This window comes from Xiphias gladius, chromosome 15 (genome assembly GCF_016859285.1).
Source record: "Xiphias gladius isolate SHS-SW01 ecotype Sanya breed wild chromosome 15, ASM1685928v1, whole genome shotgun sequence".
NCBI lineage: Eukaryota > Metazoa > Chordata > Actinopteri > Istiophoriformes > Xiphiidae > Xiphias > Xiphias gladius.
Window position 1 is genome coordinate 2,440,765 of NC_053414.1, and position 17,193 is coordinate 2,457,957.

Here is a 17,193-nt window from a genome sequence, read left to right on the forward strand (position 1 = left end):
AGAAAACAAGACATTTTACTTTTCTGTACAGTTGATTTTATTAATGGGAAATTTCCACGTTCTAGAGAACTAACTCGCTCCACACCAAACTCTGCTGCTTGAATGTGGCCCCAGGATCAGAGGTCTGAAAAATTAGCAGGCTGTGAACACAGAAATGTTCTTAAATGGACAGAGTTTACCCTGTTGTTTTAATGCAGTTACTCATGTTTGTCATTTCACTGACTGACTATCATCTCATCTGTATTTATTTGACTGCTCTAGCTGGATCCCTGGTATGAACACTTTTGTTTGTACATAATGTTTCGTGCTCATAAAGGAGCAAAACGTTTTCGTCTACGTTCCTGCTTTTATTTTTGAAGTATTCTTACTCAACCCGGAAGCGTACGCTGCGTTGGGATCTTTTCTACTTAACGTTGAAACAGAATCGACGTACGTCAGATATCTTGCGCACAATTCCACAACAAACATGGCGGACGGTAAGTTCATTGTTGACCATTGATCGCGGTTTTTCGCAGTTTCGCTGTGTCTTTGTTTCTTTGCTGCGTGTTTATGCGTCGTTTCTAATATTTGTTGACCCGGTTTAAACCACAGCGGTCGATTTTACCGGTTGGTGCGGTTTGTTTACCGGACAGAGGGAGTTAATGTGATGCTAAGCTAATTTACCGCCGTTTACAAAGCGCGACATCCGATGGCAGATGTTAATAAAGAGATAAAGATGTGAGCGATGTTTTATTTATTGTGTCCATGAGAGCAGACCAGTAAACGTTTCTGTAGAACTGGCGGACTGAGGACGGAAATCTAAGGAAGTCCCCCAGGGGTTTTGGTTTAGTAACGTCCTGTTAGAACCCCAGACACAAACTGGAAGAAATGAACTTGTTAGTTACTCGAATGTTTTGTTGTTCGGCGACGTTTACTTAAAAAACTGACCCCGGATACGCTCCAGTGCCCTTAATGGAGTCCGGTCTAACCAAACTCCGCTCAAAAAGTAGCCAATTTAGCGATTCCTTGCTTGGGGGTACTTAGTGAAGGTATCTATAGGTCAGTCACAGATCTGTAGCATCTGCTGGTAAATACGGCGTGAGTTAGCTCAAAGACAGAGCAATGATTACTAATGTGAGCAAATCCTGAGAAATATCACGTTGAGTTTCTTTGTACCAAACTCAATAAAAAAACAGCCAATTTAGTGAGGTTGGGTTTATCCACATGCAAACGATTCTGCCGTAAACTGTAAATGCATTCGCTTGTTTTTCAGATCACACAGATGCAGATCAGTCCATGGAGGGACACACTCCTGTGAGTAACGCACACTAACACACATTACTACGTCACCATGTGTATGACAGCGTGCTGTCATTAAAAGAGCAGTCCAACATTTAGAGAAGTCCTCGCAGAGTCAGATGATTCAGGTGGATATCAGCCTCTTCTGTGTGTCAAGGACAGGTTTAGCTTGGCGCAAAGACTGGAAGTGGGGGGGAACTGTTAGCCTAGCTCCGTCAAAACAACAAAAAAAGGGGCTAGAAGTCACCGCTTGATGTGTGTGTTAAAGTGAAATACTCTCATTTAATTTTTTATTACCAGTTTTGTATTGATTCTTTTGGTCGTGTGTGTTTTAAATAAAACCAGTGAACATGAATCCCCCCGCAGGTGTCTGAAAACCCTCACGCAGAGTACGGCCTGACAGAAAACATCCAGGTAACACACACACACACTCTCTCTCTCACACACACCGTGTAATGAGAAGTTAAGGGAAGACTCCCAGCATGCTTTGCTGCTGCTCCTCAGAGGACGGTGGAGAACGAGAAGGCGAGCGCAGAGAAGATCTCTAAGCAGAAGGTGGATCTGCAGGCGCTGCCGACCAGAGCGTACCTGGACCAGACGGTGGTCCCCATCCTGCTGCAGGGCCTGTCGGTCCTCGCCAAAGAGAGGTCAGAAACATTCGGTCCGCTCTGTCGCGTGTGTGTGTGTGTGAGATGTTACTGAATTTGCATGTACACACTCTGGTTGGGGATGAGAAAAATGAGCTGTACAATAGGGGCCAAAGGATGCGAGTCAGGGAGGAAAAAGCAAATCTCTCCGGGTATTTCCAGTGAAAATACACTAGAAGACCATCCTATGCCCAAAAAAGCCATAATATTAACGGACTGAAAAGAAGCCAGGAACTTTCCACAAGCTGGACACCGACCAAAACAACCCACCGGGATGGACAGAGGTCCGGCTACAGTTACCAGGACAAAAGCTCCCTCAGCACAGAACATCTGGACAGCATTAGCGTGGTACTCTGACTTTCCTCAGTTCCACGAATCCCAACAGACGCACGTAGGTAAATTCACGGTAAAATAATGAAGAAATGAAGAAAAAACATATGACTCCCACTAATTGTACTTTAAAACGACCGCTGAGCCGCCAGAGGCAGAAGGAGGGTGAATTTTCTGCACTTGTCTGGCGGAGGAGGAGGAGCAGCTGCGACTGCAGGGGAAATGCGATGCTACCGAGCAGACCGATCACAGTTGCCGCAGTCTGCGTCGCATTTCTAGCGAGGTGCACGTCAGGCTACGCCATCCCCACACACCTACCCAAGTATAAACTGGCCTTAACACTGACTAGATGCAGGGCTGCGAGTGCGCAGCGAAGCGACTCGGTCGTGCTGACCGAGCGTCGTATCGTAGCCCAACTCCTGTGGGGTGTCGGCAACACGTCTGTTACACCTGGTCGAAGCACCTCGTCCGGCTGAACGATGCTTTCTCGTTGCTGATGTTAAGAGTCAGGGGACAGTTACTGCAGAGACGCCCACAGCATCGCAGACCGAACCGCGGCCGCAGCTTCAGACGGCGTCCGTTTACTGTTGCAGCTCGGCCCGTTGAAAGGAGGAATAAGAAATACGTGCATCGCGCTTAGTGTCGGTTCTCCTGTCGGTAGCATCTGCGGAGCGGTTCATTCTGTTGGAACTGGAACCGACCGCTAACTGCGGTACGCGGTACTCCACGCTGTTCTTTTATCACGGCTTTCATTGATGGAATAAACGCAGATTTTATTTTGGTAACTTCTCAGACATGTCGATGCTCGTCCAGCACAGGTCAGTATGTGTGCGAACATAGGATGAATCGCTAAGTGTCAGAGACTCAGTCTGTCGCGTTTCCCGCCTCTGGTGTTCAGACGTTTTCTACTTCCTCTCTTTCAGACCTCCGAACCCCATCGAGTACCTGGCAGCGTTCCTGCTGAAGAACAAATCCCAGTTTGAAGAGAGAAATTAAAGTCATGTCTGAAATCGTTTCATACAGTAGAAACTTGTCTCGTCTCTGTGTTTGCTAATAAACTGCTAGACTCTTTTTTTTAATTTTAATTTTATCAGAATAAACATGTTGATGTGAAATGGCAGCCGCCTCGTTATTTTATCATTTCATTCTGAAAAGAAAAAAAAAAAAAGCTCGCTTTGCTTGTCCTTGGAATAGTTCAACATTTTGGGAGCTACACTTACTCTGTTTCTTTCTGAGATGTTGTGAGATGTTCAGATGGATAAAGAGCTGGAGTCAGGGCGGGGTTAGCCTAGCTTAGCATAAAGACTGGAAGCAGGGGCAAACAACCCTCTAACACCACCTGAGAAATTCACTGATTCTCAGGAGGAGTTCAGTGCACAGAGGTGGCTGCAGTGTCGTTGGCCAATAGTTCCAGCCCATAACTAAAGCCACAAACTGTAGTTATTAGCGGTTCTGGGGACGTCAGTGTTTGTCAGAAATGTGGGTCTGACGTTCAAGTTCCCCTCAGGATCAACTGGAATAACTCTGCTGATCCTCTGTCTTTTCATCTAGCGCCACCATCAGGTCGACATTTGTCCAACGCTGCGGACAAATGTTTTTATGACCCAATAGCTGGAGAACTAATGACGTTCATCGGCCTCAGCTGAAATCTGTGTTTACTGAAACAAAAGTTGTTCTGAGAAAAAAAGTTGTAATATTTTTATTCTTTCTTAAAGTTGTAATAGTTTGAGAAGAAAGTCAGAATATTTCACAAGTCACAATAGTTTTAAGAATACATCTAAACATTGATGAGGAAAAACAAAATTTTCAAGTAAGTCTTTGATTTAAATAAAAATAGATGTTTCAAGAATTAAGTCACTGTTTTAGAATAAAGGTCATTTATCACAAAAACATTAGTGTTGAGAAAAAGTCATAAGTTTACAAGAAATACATTTGAAATATTCTGAGATTAAAGTTAAATTATGAGAAAACCAAAATATTTCAAGAATAAAGTCGATATTTTAAAAACAGTTCTGAAAAAAGTCAAAATTCAAGAAAAGAAAGTGGATATTTTGAGGAAATGTCCATTCACATGGTACCAGAGTTAAATTTTAGACCAAATATGTCTAACTATCACAGCATGAAAATCTAAAGCTACAATAACGCATTTTTGTCCACTAGTGGGCAGCATCACAAACGGCGTAACACACTCAACCCCCGCACATCAGCAACACCGGGAAGTGTGTCGCACAACCAAAACTAGGGGCTAAAAGAGGCTGAAAAATCTCCAATAGAAAAATTCAAAGTTCAATAGAATAATATTTATTTCTTCAGCTCACGACAGAAGTTTGACTTTATTGCACAGTACAGCGAAATAAAACGAAATCTCTCCGACATGTTTCGGTTACAAAATGAAGTACTACACCTGAATCACTTTCTAGAAAATATATAAAGCCCCCCACCCCCACCAGGCAGTAGGTTCGAATTAGAAATCAAGCTAATACAGAAAGTTTGGTGCAGTTTATTTAAACAGTACAGAGGACTGAGGGACCGGTCTTAACTGATATTTTACTTAAACTTAGTTTTATTAGGTGCAAAATAAACTTTGCACCTAATAAAATTACAAACGGCCATGTGATGGAGTGAACCTGGGGCTCCGGAGGCCCCAGAGTAATGTAGTGGTCAGGGCAAAAGTCTGTTGGCTCAAGCGGGTTATGTTAAAGGGTCAGTTCGCCCAAATGATATCTGAAAGACACAGATGTCCAATGTGACAAAGGGAGAATCTCTACCTCACGTTTAAGTCACTGGAACCAGCAAATGTGCCTTTTCGCTTAGAAAAGAACAATAGTCAGAAATAGTTGCAGATTAATCTATGTTTTACTCTATCAAGTAATCAATCAACTATTTGTTGCAGCTCTGTTTTAAACTGTTCTGTAAATCTTGGGTTAAACTTGTCTAAACCTGGATTAGAGTCAGATCTGTTGAGTTTGTTTCATTTTGAAATTAGACTCGATCGACTGTTGGAAATCTGGTTTTCGTTTGATGAATCTGGGAAAAAAAACGTGCGCTTGACTTTTTTGATGTTAAAACAAATACAAACAAACCTTCTGGAGAAGCTGTAGTGAGATTTTGTTTCCATTTTGTTCTGAGAGCGGAACCAGGTTTCTGTGTAACCCTAAGCCGGAATTTCTTTGTTTAAACCTGGATTAAGCAAAGTCTGATTAATTCTCATTAAACCCTAATCTTCGTTTAAATGATTCCTTGATGTTTTTGTGGAAAAATCCACCTTAAAATACTGTAAAACCTTAAAACGACCGTCTGTTTGTGGCTGTTTCTTGGCTCAAATTTATAAACTGTTTTTCCACTGAGGACACGTTCGTGTGACTCTGCCTGATTTGTAAAAGCGCCCAACAACTGTTCGTGTGTATTAAAAAACAGGAACGTTTGGGGGGCGTTTGCTCGGACTGACAGGAATATCACCGTCAGCTGTGGTGGTTTCTGGTCTCAGTAACAAACAATCATCGCGGCGAGTGTGCGTCCTCGAGCGTCACATCGACAGACGGCGGAGGCTGCGGGATGACGCGGAGGAAGGTGGGCTGGGTGGGGCTTTGCCTCAGATGTAAAACTGGTGAGCTGCCAGGTTGTCCATGAAGGGCTGCACCAGGAAGTCTGTGGAGAAGTAGAAGACGAGGCCGAAGGCGATGGAGATGGGCAGCGCCGGCAGAGCTTTCTTAAAGATGGCCAACAGCAGCAGAGTCAGGCACAGACCCTGAGACAGGTGCAGGCAGGGGTGAGTTACAGCTCAATTACGGTCACACAACAGTTGCATTACAGGTCAATCTCGCTCACAACACGACAGAAGCACAGTTACGTTATGTCACGGCACCACCGAGCGGTGCGGAGATTTTGGGGAGCTGCTGGGCAGCGGATTTACCGCCCGTCTTCGGGTTTCTGGGATTTATTTGCTGAATGTCGAGACGTTTCTCCAGATTTTGGGGAGTTACCGATGTTTTTGGGGACTTCGGATTTTGTGGGTTCTGGTTAAGGAAGTTTCTTCAGATTGCTCTGGAGAGTTGCTGTTGTAGGTTTTAAGGTAGTTGATGTTAATTTTATGCAGTGCTTTTGCTGCTGATGATTTTGGGGAGCTGCTGAAGGCTTTGCTAAGTCTCGGTTTCGGGACGCTGGGGTGTAGGAAGCAAACAAACCTCTCTGCTCATCAGCGGCCGTTTCTCAGTTTGACAGCGTGTTGTATAAAACCACGACTTACGATAAGAATGGCCACGAAGCAGGCGAGCGTCGTGTTCCAGTCGCCGCCGGTCGCTGCAGCTTTTCCGACCAGAACGCTGTAGAAGATGAAATCCCCGAGGCCCAGCTTCACGCCCCCTACAAGGAAACGCACATTTCATCATTTAATGTGCTTTCTTCACAGGTTAAACACAAGTACGCGGTTACGGACTCACTGTCCTCCTCCAGGTCGTCTTCGGGAAACGTCCGGGACTGTCGGCTCTCAGGCTCCACCCCCCCGCCGCTCTGCTCCGCCTCCTCGTCTGAAAAACCAAACGGCGTTAAAACGATGAACTGGTCACAGAGGCAAACATCTGGATATCCGCCTCTATATCCGCTTCTATCAACTAACTCAATTAATACATTAAAGAAACTTTTTGTAAAGTGATTCGTTAAATTTGTGTCGAAATGGTAAAAATAAAGAAAATAAGTGAGATTAAAGTTTGGCAGAAAAATTGTGACGAGTAAAACCCAACTCAAAAAAATGGAAAATGGAAAATGATCATCAGAGACATGGCTTTAAAATGTATTCTACAAATTGATGGATTTGTTCAGTTGAGTATTTAGGAAACGTGTTCGATGATCATTTTTTCAGTCCTTTTCTTTCTGACAACGTCAGACTCGAGCCTCCATGATGCAGATCATCACTGAACTAAACAGGAAGCGGACAAAATAACAGAAACACGACAGCATCAACCGCAGCCTCGGAGACGACCGCTAGGTCGTACAGGTGTTCATCGTATTCTCTCCACCCCCTCAATTCCCACGATTCCTCGCTTGTGATGGAGCAGCTGGTGTTTGTGTTGTTGGACCTGATTCGTGTTCAGAGCGTTGAGCGTCCGTCGGGTTCGCCATCCCCACCGTCCACACCATGGCAGCTGAACAGACACAAAATAAATCAATCAGTATAAAAACTTCTCGTTTGGTTGGTTGACGGCTTTTCAGTTTTTAGCCCTGGTGGCAGCGCGTCTCTGTCGACGTCTGTGTCCAGACCGACACGTGGCTCAGACGCTCACGTTCCCCTCGGGCTGAACTGGAAAAACGTCTGACTGAGCTGAACGAGGACAAAGTCAATGATTTATCGATCGTTTCCTGGAGCGGAAATAAAATGGCCACCCGACAGCTGATCGTCCAACAAGGACGGGATGACGCCTGTGAAACTGTGTCATGGTGTTTGAAACGCTGCCGTCGTTTTATCGAACAGATGAGACAGAAATGTTCCTATGGAAACTTTATGGATGAAAACGAGGATCTGTTGCCTGATATCCCTTCTCTCTCTCGCTCTCTCTTTCTCACTTCACTTCCTGTCGCCTCTTCACTGACGACTCCTTATTAAAAAGTTAATTAAATGCTCCAAAAATAAAGGGACGGTCTTTTGTTTCTAGGCGTAATAATAACTCTGTACCGGAGGGAAGACTCCACGGCTTCTATAAGGCCTGATTATTGATCCTTTTCACCGTATCGGAGTTTGATGGACTCACAGGAGTAGATGAGGGCCGGGAAGATGGGCTCGTTGCGTTCCTGAGCCGTCTCCACCAACATCCGGAGAGGACCTTTAGGAGACAGGACGGCCACCAGGTCTGCAACGACACAAACAACCTGAGCAAGGCATGATGGGAATCACAGTAACCAAACACAGACTGAAATATCAGCACACCCGTGTGGATGTTGGCAGATGTGGAAAAGGAAATTACGCTATCAAAATTCAGTCGGTGTCATCTTTGACGGCTGCCGCCGTTCGTACTGTACCTCTGTCACCGGATCAGCCAAAATGATTTTTTATAGCAGATATCAGCAGATATTTAAGAAAATTCTAGTTTGTTCGCTTGTACTGAGAAAATGTAGGTGTTAACACTTTTAAAATTTCTATGCATGAAGTGTTGCTTGAAATATTAGATTGAATATTATTAGATGAAAACAGTTAAATCAGCTGAAAACGTGAAATTTCAACGTTTGCCCTGTTGAGCTGTCGTTTTTTTCAACACTAAAAGCAAAAAAATTGTAGAGCACAAAAAACAAGACCGGGTCAAAACCCAGTATCCGCCTGGACCAACCTTTATTGGTCTGCTTCTCTCCTGCTCTCTGTGCTCACATAAACAGTAATTTAATTCAGCTGAATTCCCAATGAAGCTGTTCTTATCTACATGTTTTTCTGTGTCTGTTGTCAGAAAACGGAACCAGTATGAAACAGTGACTGCAACGAGGCCCATTAAGACACATGTTAACCAGCAGTCACTTCCAAGACATTTCCAAGCCGCTGCTCTGCCAAAATCCTGGTTCAATAACCGAGACGTCGTCGGACAGAATCACCAGACACATGAGTTAAAGACAACGACTGCGCTGTGATTTCAGCTGTATTTACCTGTAAAATGATCAGTCAGAGAGAAAGTCAGAAGCTCATTCACGTCTGTATCAGCTGACGTGGGGTCAGTTGAATGAGACGCATAGAGACATGTTGTCTGAGGAGGGAAAGATCGACCTCGTGCTCACAGGGCAACACTGGCGACTCTCTTCTCTGGAAAGTAGCTAAGGTTTGTCCAGGAAGTCGGTAGATTTGTCGCTCGGTGCTTTGGTGAAGAAAAGTCACTGAAGGGTCTGAAAAGTCGGTAAATCTAGTGACAAAGGTCCTAAGTTGGCAGCGCTGCCTGTAAATGTCCCCTGATGACGCAGTAGAAACTGTTTGTGCCAGTGAAAGAGCAACGGCCAATGAGGAAACTCCAACGCTATGCCTGCCGAACAATGGCGTAACTTTATCAATCAGTCAGTCAGGGACATTGGCCTTTAGAGGTCTGGCCCCGCTGTTGTGGTCCAGCCAAAAACGGAGAAGGTCAAAGAAACATTGAGGAAGCACAATCAGCCTGAAACTATGATTTTTAGATGCATTTCACGTTGTAGCTCTTTGCCATATTTTAGAATTTTAATAATTTTGAGTTGCAGTTCTTTTTGGTTGTTTGATCCCACATTTCTTATTCTTATTAATGGACAAAAATACTCCCATAGATCCTGCTAATCAGGACTCTACAGTTCCACAGGTGGTCTGGGACTCCTCAAGGTACCTTTAAAGACTTCAACTCACCGTAGATGGAGATGGCTCCCAGGATGACCCAGGCCGACCACTCAGGTAGGTATTTGATGAAAACCAGGGCCATGAGGGCACTGATCAGGATCAGGTAGGCCTGCTGCAGCTGGAGGGGGCCCTTCCAGTGGATACAGATCATCCCCACCGCCCCGAAGTTCCAGATGATCACCCCTACGGTCGGGTAGTCCACGGCCAGGTTGTACGTCTTAAACACTTCACTGGAAAACAGAGGAAGAGCACCCCAACTGTTAACGCGTTTCCTTTATGCACAAGACTTTAAAAGTTCAATTAATTTAAAACTTCTTCATAATATGATAAAGGGTCCGGTCTAGACCTGCTCTATATGAAAGGAGCCCTGAGATGACCTCTGTTATGATTTGGTTGCTATAGAAATAAAACTGACTTGACTGGACCCACTTCTCAACAGGAAATGAAGACAAACTAGGACAGTGTGGTGTTTCCTCCTTGCTGGGACACACACGGTCGCCTGCAGGTTAACACTCCCTGAGCTCGGACTCACGGCGCTGGTTAAACTGACCTGAGCCGCGTGGGCACATGTACAGAGTTCTGTAAGTTAAACCCGGCACAGAGAGGGCAGGACTCACCCGAGGTACATGAAGCTGAAAAGGAAGAGCAGCATGAGGGAGGACAGGATGAGCCAGCCGTGGATGAACTGAACAACACAAACACGTCAAATCCACATCACACCTGCTCGGGAGACAGCGAGAAATTCAACTACAGCCACACATGAAATCAGCTAATTACAAACATTCCTAAATTCAACATGTTTCATAGAAATTCCCCAAAATAGTCCAGTGAAACATTTCTCACCAGTCAAACCAGCTCTGCTGGACCCTTCATAAATATATCTGTAATTAATTTAGAGATCTGCAGACTTTGTAGAGATCTGTTTCCGCTTTGACTCTCAAGGATTGAATCTGGTCCAGAACTTGAATGGTTTTCCTTCTTTTCGTCTGATCTGAACTTTGTGTTCATCGCTCACGGTGCGTCTGATCTGACCTGTGCAGTTACTTTTCAGATCAGGTTTTACTATAAAAAACACACGATAAACTAATAAACTTCAATCAACATCCTCTGAGAAAAAAGCAGAGTCTACTTGGACCCCTTGTCACGGGTTTCAGACGTCCGTGAGTTGTTGGCAGTTCATCAAAGATTACACAAAAGTCTGAATCTGGTCTGACCTTGTAGCAGCGATACTTGTAGAGGACGACCAGGAAGATGGTCATGACCACGATGACGCTGATCATGATGATGGTGTTGAGGACGGAGTTGAGGAGGCGGCGGCCGACAGACGGGGTGTTCTCAGTGAACGGCGTGTAGATCCTGCGGGGACAAACATCGTTAGCTGTGAGCGGAGGAGCGCTACCTGCGGCGGCTGAAGCGTGGACCTACAGCTGCTGGTCGGTCTTTTCGCTGTAGAAGCTGACCGACTTGATGGTGGTGACCACCACCACCATGCAGAGGGTGACGGGGACGAACAGCATGATGACGTGCTTGGCTCCGTACTTCAGAGTCAGCTCCTCATCGTCCGCATCTACCTCCTGATCCGAGCCGCCGCCCCCGCTGCCGCTGCCGCCATCCCCGGCAGCGGGACCCGCCCTCCTGCTCGCCCCAGGCTGCACCAACAGAAGAACATTTCACACTATCATCATTAAGGACAGGACAATTTTTGGGTACGACATGAGCCGCTGAGATGCAATAAACAGGAAGAAGGAACCCGACCTTTACCCTTTTGGTTGGTGTGTCATTTGGGGGGGTGAGGTCTTGATCTGGTCTGTAGGATGGCACTACAGGATTCTCTGACGGGACCAGCGCCGTCCTCTCATTGTACAAGTCCTCGTCGCTGTCTGAGGCGCTCATGGCGACAACTGCAAATAACCACCAGAGCAGTTAGCGACGCCTGGACATACAGAACCGGACTCCAAACCACGACCAGCCCCCTGCAGACGTGACCCCTCAACCCTCCAACATAAGAGCAGGACACCCAGACTCAGGCACAAAACAACAGCAGTATATACAGCATATGTACACTCAGCGTCCACTTTATTAGGAACACCTGCTCAAACAGTCCTGTGATGATCCTCCTTCATGAAGGTTCAGTCTGTGTTGTAACTGTAACTGAGAGGTGTCGGTTCACCTGGAGGATGAGGATGAAGTTTGTGCTGCTGTTGAACTGAACTGGTTCCACCCGCCAGTGTTTATGTGCATTTTCAACCTACGCATGAAAACCTGAGTGGAAACTAAAGAATCGATTCTGGCTCAACGCTGACGTAGATGAATCATGAAGAGAAGAAACAAGATCAGGTCTGTGAGGAGCCGCGAGGAGACACGAGGAGACTGGAACCACATTAACACATGGAACCAGCAGAAACGTCAGGTTCCATCACGTTCTCCACGCAGTTCTCCATCGTCTGAGCTCTGACTGCAGCTCTTTTAGTGACCCCGTCTCGCCGCGTCCTCTTCTTCTGTGGTGGTTTAACGGCAGCGACTGGAGAACCGGCTCCAACTGCTGCTTCACGCTCTTTTTTTCTTTTACATTGAATAAACGACGGAACTATTGATCATGTTCAGTTTGTTATAGAATCTAGAGTTGAGAGTCTGTGCCCTCCCCTGGGGCCCCTTGCCTGAGTCTGGCCCCACATCGCTCAACCCGTCCCTGCAAAAGACGTGGAAGAACCTCAGAGCCTCACGAACCAGCTCGTCCTAAACCCGCTGCCCTGAAACGGAACTTCTGAATGGATGGTTCATCTCGCTATGAAGGACCCAGTCCGGACCTTGGAGACAGAAAATAACCGGTCTAACCGCACGTACTTTTTCACATCTAGAAACCTGAACTGGCTGAAACTGAAACTGAACCGTCGATGAAGTCTCTGAGCAGCTGGCAGCAGTTTCTGTGTTTATCAGACCGATGTTTCATTTCTGTCCAAACGTCCTCAGAGAAAATTCACAGGATCTGAGGACGGAGGCAGAAACCGAGGCGCCCGGTTCCGCATTCAAATGTGGAAGATAAAGACTTTACCTGGAGTCGAACCGCAGGAACCCGAACCCGGAACCGAATCGACAGTAAACACCGACCGACAACACGGAGCACGGCGGTCAGCTGACCGGCACAACACGTGATCCCCCGCAGCGTCACGAGGTCACGTGGTGTGTCCATCCCGGTGGACGTGAACGTCTTCGCCGTCTACACGACGATGTCTTTTCTGAGCCACCGTCCACGAACATTTCAGAGTCAAGCGCTGACAATGAAACGTCCTGACCGGAAGAGACTTTAAGCTCCGTGAATGCAACACAGAGCCAGGTCGCTTCCGCGTTTGTCTCGTGTAGTCCATCCGTTCAACTCAACTCGTCCGAGCTGGGTTGACGCTTGCTGAGTGTCGGGGTTTCTCCTCAGCTGATGACCCGGTTCTTCACCTGGATCACGGGTCCTAACCACCTCACGGAGTCCTGGGTGTTTCACATGTGAAATCGAAAGGGGGCAGAGATGAATTACGGCAGATGAAAGCTTTTTGTATGCTGAGGCACAGGTTTGCTTACCTTAACCACGATGGGTTCATCCTTCATGTCAGTGCATTGTCGTGCCTTTTTGTACAGTCCACCAACAGCCGGGCCCGGCCCGGATGCGACCGAAGCCCTCAAACCTCCAAGACTCGGTCAGTGGACGTACGTCCGTGACGAGTTCTCACGAGAACCTGAATCTTCTACAGAGTGTGGGCCGAGAGCGTCTCCCCGCTGAGCGTGGAGCTCCGCTCTCCGGCGGCTTCTCCTCTGCTGCAGCCGCCGATTAGTCTCTTTTCTTTTTCATTCATTTTCACGCTGTTTATCGGGACCTTTCGTGGGACTTTCGTTCTCAGTCCGAAACCGATGCGAGTTAAAAAGTACTGACTTCCTGGAACAAAAGCCACCCACAGAAGTCAAGACGGGGCCAACCCCGAGGCATAGTCTCTCTCACCTTCCTCTGGACCTTCGTCACCACCGGTTGGCTTAACTGCCAGTTACGTTTCACGTTGAAGTTCAGTGGACAAAGGAAACCGGCTAATGGTCTCCAGACACTGCGCTGGAGCGAGAGCTTGAGAATAGTGCCCCCCCTTTTATTTCTTCAGTCAAGAATCAGTTTTGAATTAAGAATCGATTCCGAATCAAATCGTGAGATTCCCAAAGATTCCCATTGCCAAAATTTAGTGCCAGTCTGTCGAGTAAATGTTGAGATATATCACAGCAACGTGTGAAAACTCACAGGAAAAGTCACAGAGACAGAATGAATCCTCTGGGGACCTCGAATATCTGTTGTACAGTCGATGGCAGTCCTTCCCATAGCTGAGATATTTCGCTCTGAACCACAAAATGTCAACGTCGTGGTGGCGAGAGGATCACCAAAGTCAGTAGGATTCATCCTCTGAGAACCATGAACGTCATGACATTCCATGTAATATTCGATCGGTTTCAGTCCGGACACGAGTCTTGGACCGACAGACCGACACGCTGCTTGCGTGCCGAGAAACCCGACTACTGCCGAGCTCCGCAAAATCCCATCAACAGAGATGTTGCGCTGCCTCCGGCGACAAATCTTAATTGATCAGTTACGAATACCAAATGACCCAAAGTACTTAAATGTAAAAAGACTTGGATCTCAAGTCTTTCACTGTAAAATCAGCAGGCTCACTCTTATCAAACAGTGATTTGTGCATAATAATATTTTGAGCAGCTGCATCATTTATAAAGAGACACGACGACTGGTGCTACATGCTAGGACAGGTCAGGGACTATGCAAAGTCCGTCAGCAACGTAAGACAAGTTGATCAGTGTCAATTTTCTATCAGGACGGATCGTCTGAAAGGGAGCGATACACACTCCCACCAATTACAGCTGTGGAATATACAACTCGCATGTTTGGTATTTTTAATGTGGGACTTGTGTTACACTTTATTTTAATTTATGCTCTTGTCTTTAGTTGATTCTACTGTTCCAGGAGTTGCAAGAGTAATTTCATTTTACTGGAAATGTGCAATAACAATAAAGGCTTTGTGTTCTGTCAGTCAGCGTATAACATGGGACCCTGCAGGCGAAATTCCTCGTGTAACCGAATGAAATAGATCAGTTGTGGGGCGGCTGAACGGTTTAAGGGTTAAGATGAACAATGAACAGCGACGTCCCTGGTTCGAGTCCGGCTGGAGACCTCTCTACTGCCTGTGTGTAGAACGGGCACAATGAATACCGATGTTCATTCACTCATATAACTAATTTAATCTTGCTTTTCTGTTTTAAACATAACAATAGAATTCCTGCCACTTGAGTTGCTAGGCAACATCTGGCTAAACAGGAAGAGCTTTATTTTGAAGGGCTGGGCCAGAAGTTTTAAAGTTCTCACCAACCCTGAAACTGAGTTGAATCTGTCTCAGCCAGAGCAGTGGTACGTCCAGAAATATTATAATGAGGTAGCCTCGCACATCACCGGGTGGCACAGGGAGAAAGTCTACAAGTCCTCGGGTCTTAGGTACTAGATCATTTATAAGAACCATTTTATGCCTGATCTGAAAACGGACATACACAGAATACAACGCAGTACAGCAGGCAACGTCGTTTCTGAACAAAGTGCTTGACAGACACATAAACACCAGAGCAGCTCTGGCCAAAACTGCCAGAGCTGCAGCTGTGTTCACTCATGTGCTGCAGCTTATGAAACAAATGACCGGTCATTGTTGACCCGCTGGACAGTAAAGGCTTTGACTGAAAGGACGGCTCACTTACCGCTGAGAGGTCACTTATCGGGCTCCCTAAAACCTGGGTCTGATCCGGCCTCAGAGGCAGGGGGGGTTTGAGAAGCAGGTGAGCTGGGCTCAGCGCTGTGTGATCGGGGCTGGGGAGAGACCTCTTCGGTTTGGAGACTGTGCCCCGTGAGCTAAGACTTTCTTTCATCCACTCATTCATTGTATTGATTTACAGTGAAAGGCTCGGCACTGGACCCTGCATGAACAGAGGATATGGCCATATCCTGCCTCGCCATATTATCAAGACTATGTTTGGGATCTAGGTCATTATTCTTTGTCCAACACAGTCTTAACAACAGAGTTCCTCTCCGGTGTCGGCCCTCTGACAGGCTCCTTCTAAATAAGACCCGCTTTCCTGAGTCTAGCATCCAATCAAACCTGTGGCAGAGTCTGGGTGAGCTTCAGCAGAGAGGTCAGAGAGGCGGGCGTTCACAGTAGCCGTGTCATCCACAGGATGAATTCCCCGTGTGATTGATTCTGTACCCTAGGTACGTTTTTTCTTTGTCGTGGAGAGTCTCCACAGGACTGTCTCTAGATTCTGCATATGGCAATGGTATCATGACCAGTCACCAGGATGTCATGGACCCTCTGGACCACCTGACGAAGTCCTTTGCTGAATCCAAATGTCTGGACTTCACCACACTCGTAGACTCATGGATTTAACGGGTGCGTTCCCATCCAGTCTGTCAGTGCTGAGGACTGCCCAGATCTACAACTCATCAAGTCCACAAGGAGCCTCAGGTGGACTTTCTGCAGTCTTCCAGAGAGTCCGCACAGGGTGCAGAACTGACCAGACTTGGCCCAAAAAATTACCCATAATACATCTCTATATGTACCATATTTATTTTTTCATTTTTGTGGTAGTTCATGGATGTAGTAAGGCTTCATATTGCACATGCAGCACATGAACAGACCAAACAGGCAAGGTTGGTTTTTGTCCATCTGTGGTGTGAGGATCCTCACATGGTGGTTTAATGTTGCACCTCATATAAAGGAGCATTTTACTGCACATTCTGACCAGATCTGTTCGGGCATCAGAACCGTTCAGAACCGGGGTTACAGGCTCACTAACGTCAGCTCATCTCCACGGAAACACAAGAGGTCTTTAAATCCCGTCTCATAGCACATTTCATCCCCTCGCGGTCCAGCAGCCTCGCGGACTTGACGTGATCACGGCGAAGACGTAACTGTGCGTATGACAGGTCTGCAAGGGCTCAGTCCGCAAGTCCAGAGGGAGCAGGTTTAGATTCTGCCAGAGTAGCAGTGTATGTGGACTGTCCTGCCGGCACTCTGTCCTTCTACGGAGTCTCCTCTGACACACCGATCCACCTCCACACCTTCAGCACCACATTCACTCAGCCTCTTTATCCTGGGTTCTGGTTATTATCATTCGGTTCTTCGGTGTCTCTGTGCTCTCTGTAGGAGGAAGAGTCTCCTCCTGTTCGAGAAACACTCACACGCCGAGGTCGTTGACCTGTAGCTGCTGTAGGGAAAGGTTTTGAGGAGCAGGTCCTGGTTCTGTTGGTGATCACACGTCGTATTTCATACATATGGACGGACGGTTTCTTTAAAAGCAGAAATGTCCCGATAAAAGAGGAGAAGAGGAAGCAGACTGCAAGCTGATGTAAACGACGAAGGTTTCCAGTCATTACAGAAGAGTCCTTTGCGAATGTTTAACGAGGTTGGACATTAAGCTCGTTTGTTGGGACGTCGTGAAACACACTCTGTGTTTTGGTGAGAAATGTTGAGTATGAATACAAATGTGTTTGTTCAAAGTTTAAACTCCACAAACTCTACCTTTAACTCC

General features: G+C 46.5%; 2 protein-coding genes across 5 annotated transcripts; one reads left to right on the forward strand and one right to left on the reverse strand.

The window, feature by feature from the left end:
* The first annotated feature begins 350 nt into the window (after positions 1–350).
* On the forward strand, positions 351–3,361 carry dpy30 (dpy-30 histone methyltransferase complex regulatory subunit). 3 transcript variants are annotated; one of them, XM_040145113.1, is made up of 5 exons: positions 351–476; positions 1,253–1,293; positions 1,645–1,692; positions 1,783–1,925; positions 3,179–3,361. In XM_040145113.1, exons 1-5 carry the CDS (start codon positions 467–469, stop codon positions 3,249–3,251), a joined length of 315 nt encoding a protein of 104 aa, XP_040001047.1. In that variant the 5' UTR covers positions 351–466; the 3' UTR covers positions 3,252–3,361. The 3 variants fall into 3 exon arrangements, with proteins under 3 accessions (XP_040001047.1, XP_040001048.1, XP_040001049.1); XM_040145114.1 differs by lacking the exon at positions 351–476 and adding an exon at positions 502–717; XM_040145115.1 differs by lacking the exon at positions 351–476 and adding an exon at positions 766–1,113.
* A 1,179-nt stretch (positions 3,362–4,540) lies between these two features.
* psen2 (presenilin 2) lies at positions 4,541–12,749 on the reverse strand. Of its 2 annotated transcripts, none has more exons than XM_040145319.1 (11): positions 12,638–12,749; positions 11,341–11,486; positions 11,011–11,234; positions 10,800–10,941; positions 10,203–10,270; positions 9,595–9,815; positions 8,000–8,098; positions 7,331–7,396; positions 6,695–6,781; positions 6,502–6,617; positions 4,541–6,003 (listed from the first exon to the last, which is right to left on the reverse strand). In XM_040145319.1, exons 2-11 carry the CDS (start codon positions 11,476–11,478, stop codon positions 5,848–5,850), a joined length of 1,317 nt encoding a protein of 438 aa, XP_040001253.1. In that variant the 5' UTR covers positions 11,479–11,486; positions 12,638–12,749; the 3' UTR covers positions 4,541–5,847. The 2 variants fall into 2 exon arrangements, with proteins under 2 accessions (XP_040001253.1, XP_040001252.1); XM_040145318.1 differs by having other exon boundaries at positions 11,347–11,486; positions 12,638–12,739.
* Positions 12,750–17,193: the final 4,444 nt, after the last annotated feature.

What these genes read in the sequence shown, in the direction of transcription:
- dpy30 (XM_040145113.1), top strand. An exon ending in CCATGGAGGGACACACTCCT is followed by an intron (nt 1,294 to 1,644) that starts GTGAGTAACGCA and finishes ATCCCCCCGCAG; the next exon opens with GTGTCTGAAAACCCTCACGC. An exon ending in TCGGTCCTCGCCAAAGAGAG is followed by an intron (nt 1,926 to 3,178) that starts GTCAGAAACATT and finishes CCTCTCTTTCAG; the next exon opens with ACCTCCGAACCCCATCGAGT.
- psen2 (XM_040145319.1), bottom strand. Translation starts at nt 11,478, where the DNA reads ATGAGCGCCTCAGACAGCGACGAGGACTTGTACAATGAGAGGACGGCG. An exon ending in CCCGGCCCTCATCTACTCCT is followed by an intron (nt 7,397 to 7,999) that starts GTGAGTCCATCA and finishes GTGTCTGTTCAG; the next exon opens with CTGCCATGGTGTGGACGGTG. An exon ending in AGACGACCTGGAGGAGGACA is followed by an intron (nt 6,618 to 6,694) that starts GTGAGTCCGTAA and finishes GTTTCCTTGTAG; the next exon opens with GGGGCGTGAAGCTGGGCCTC.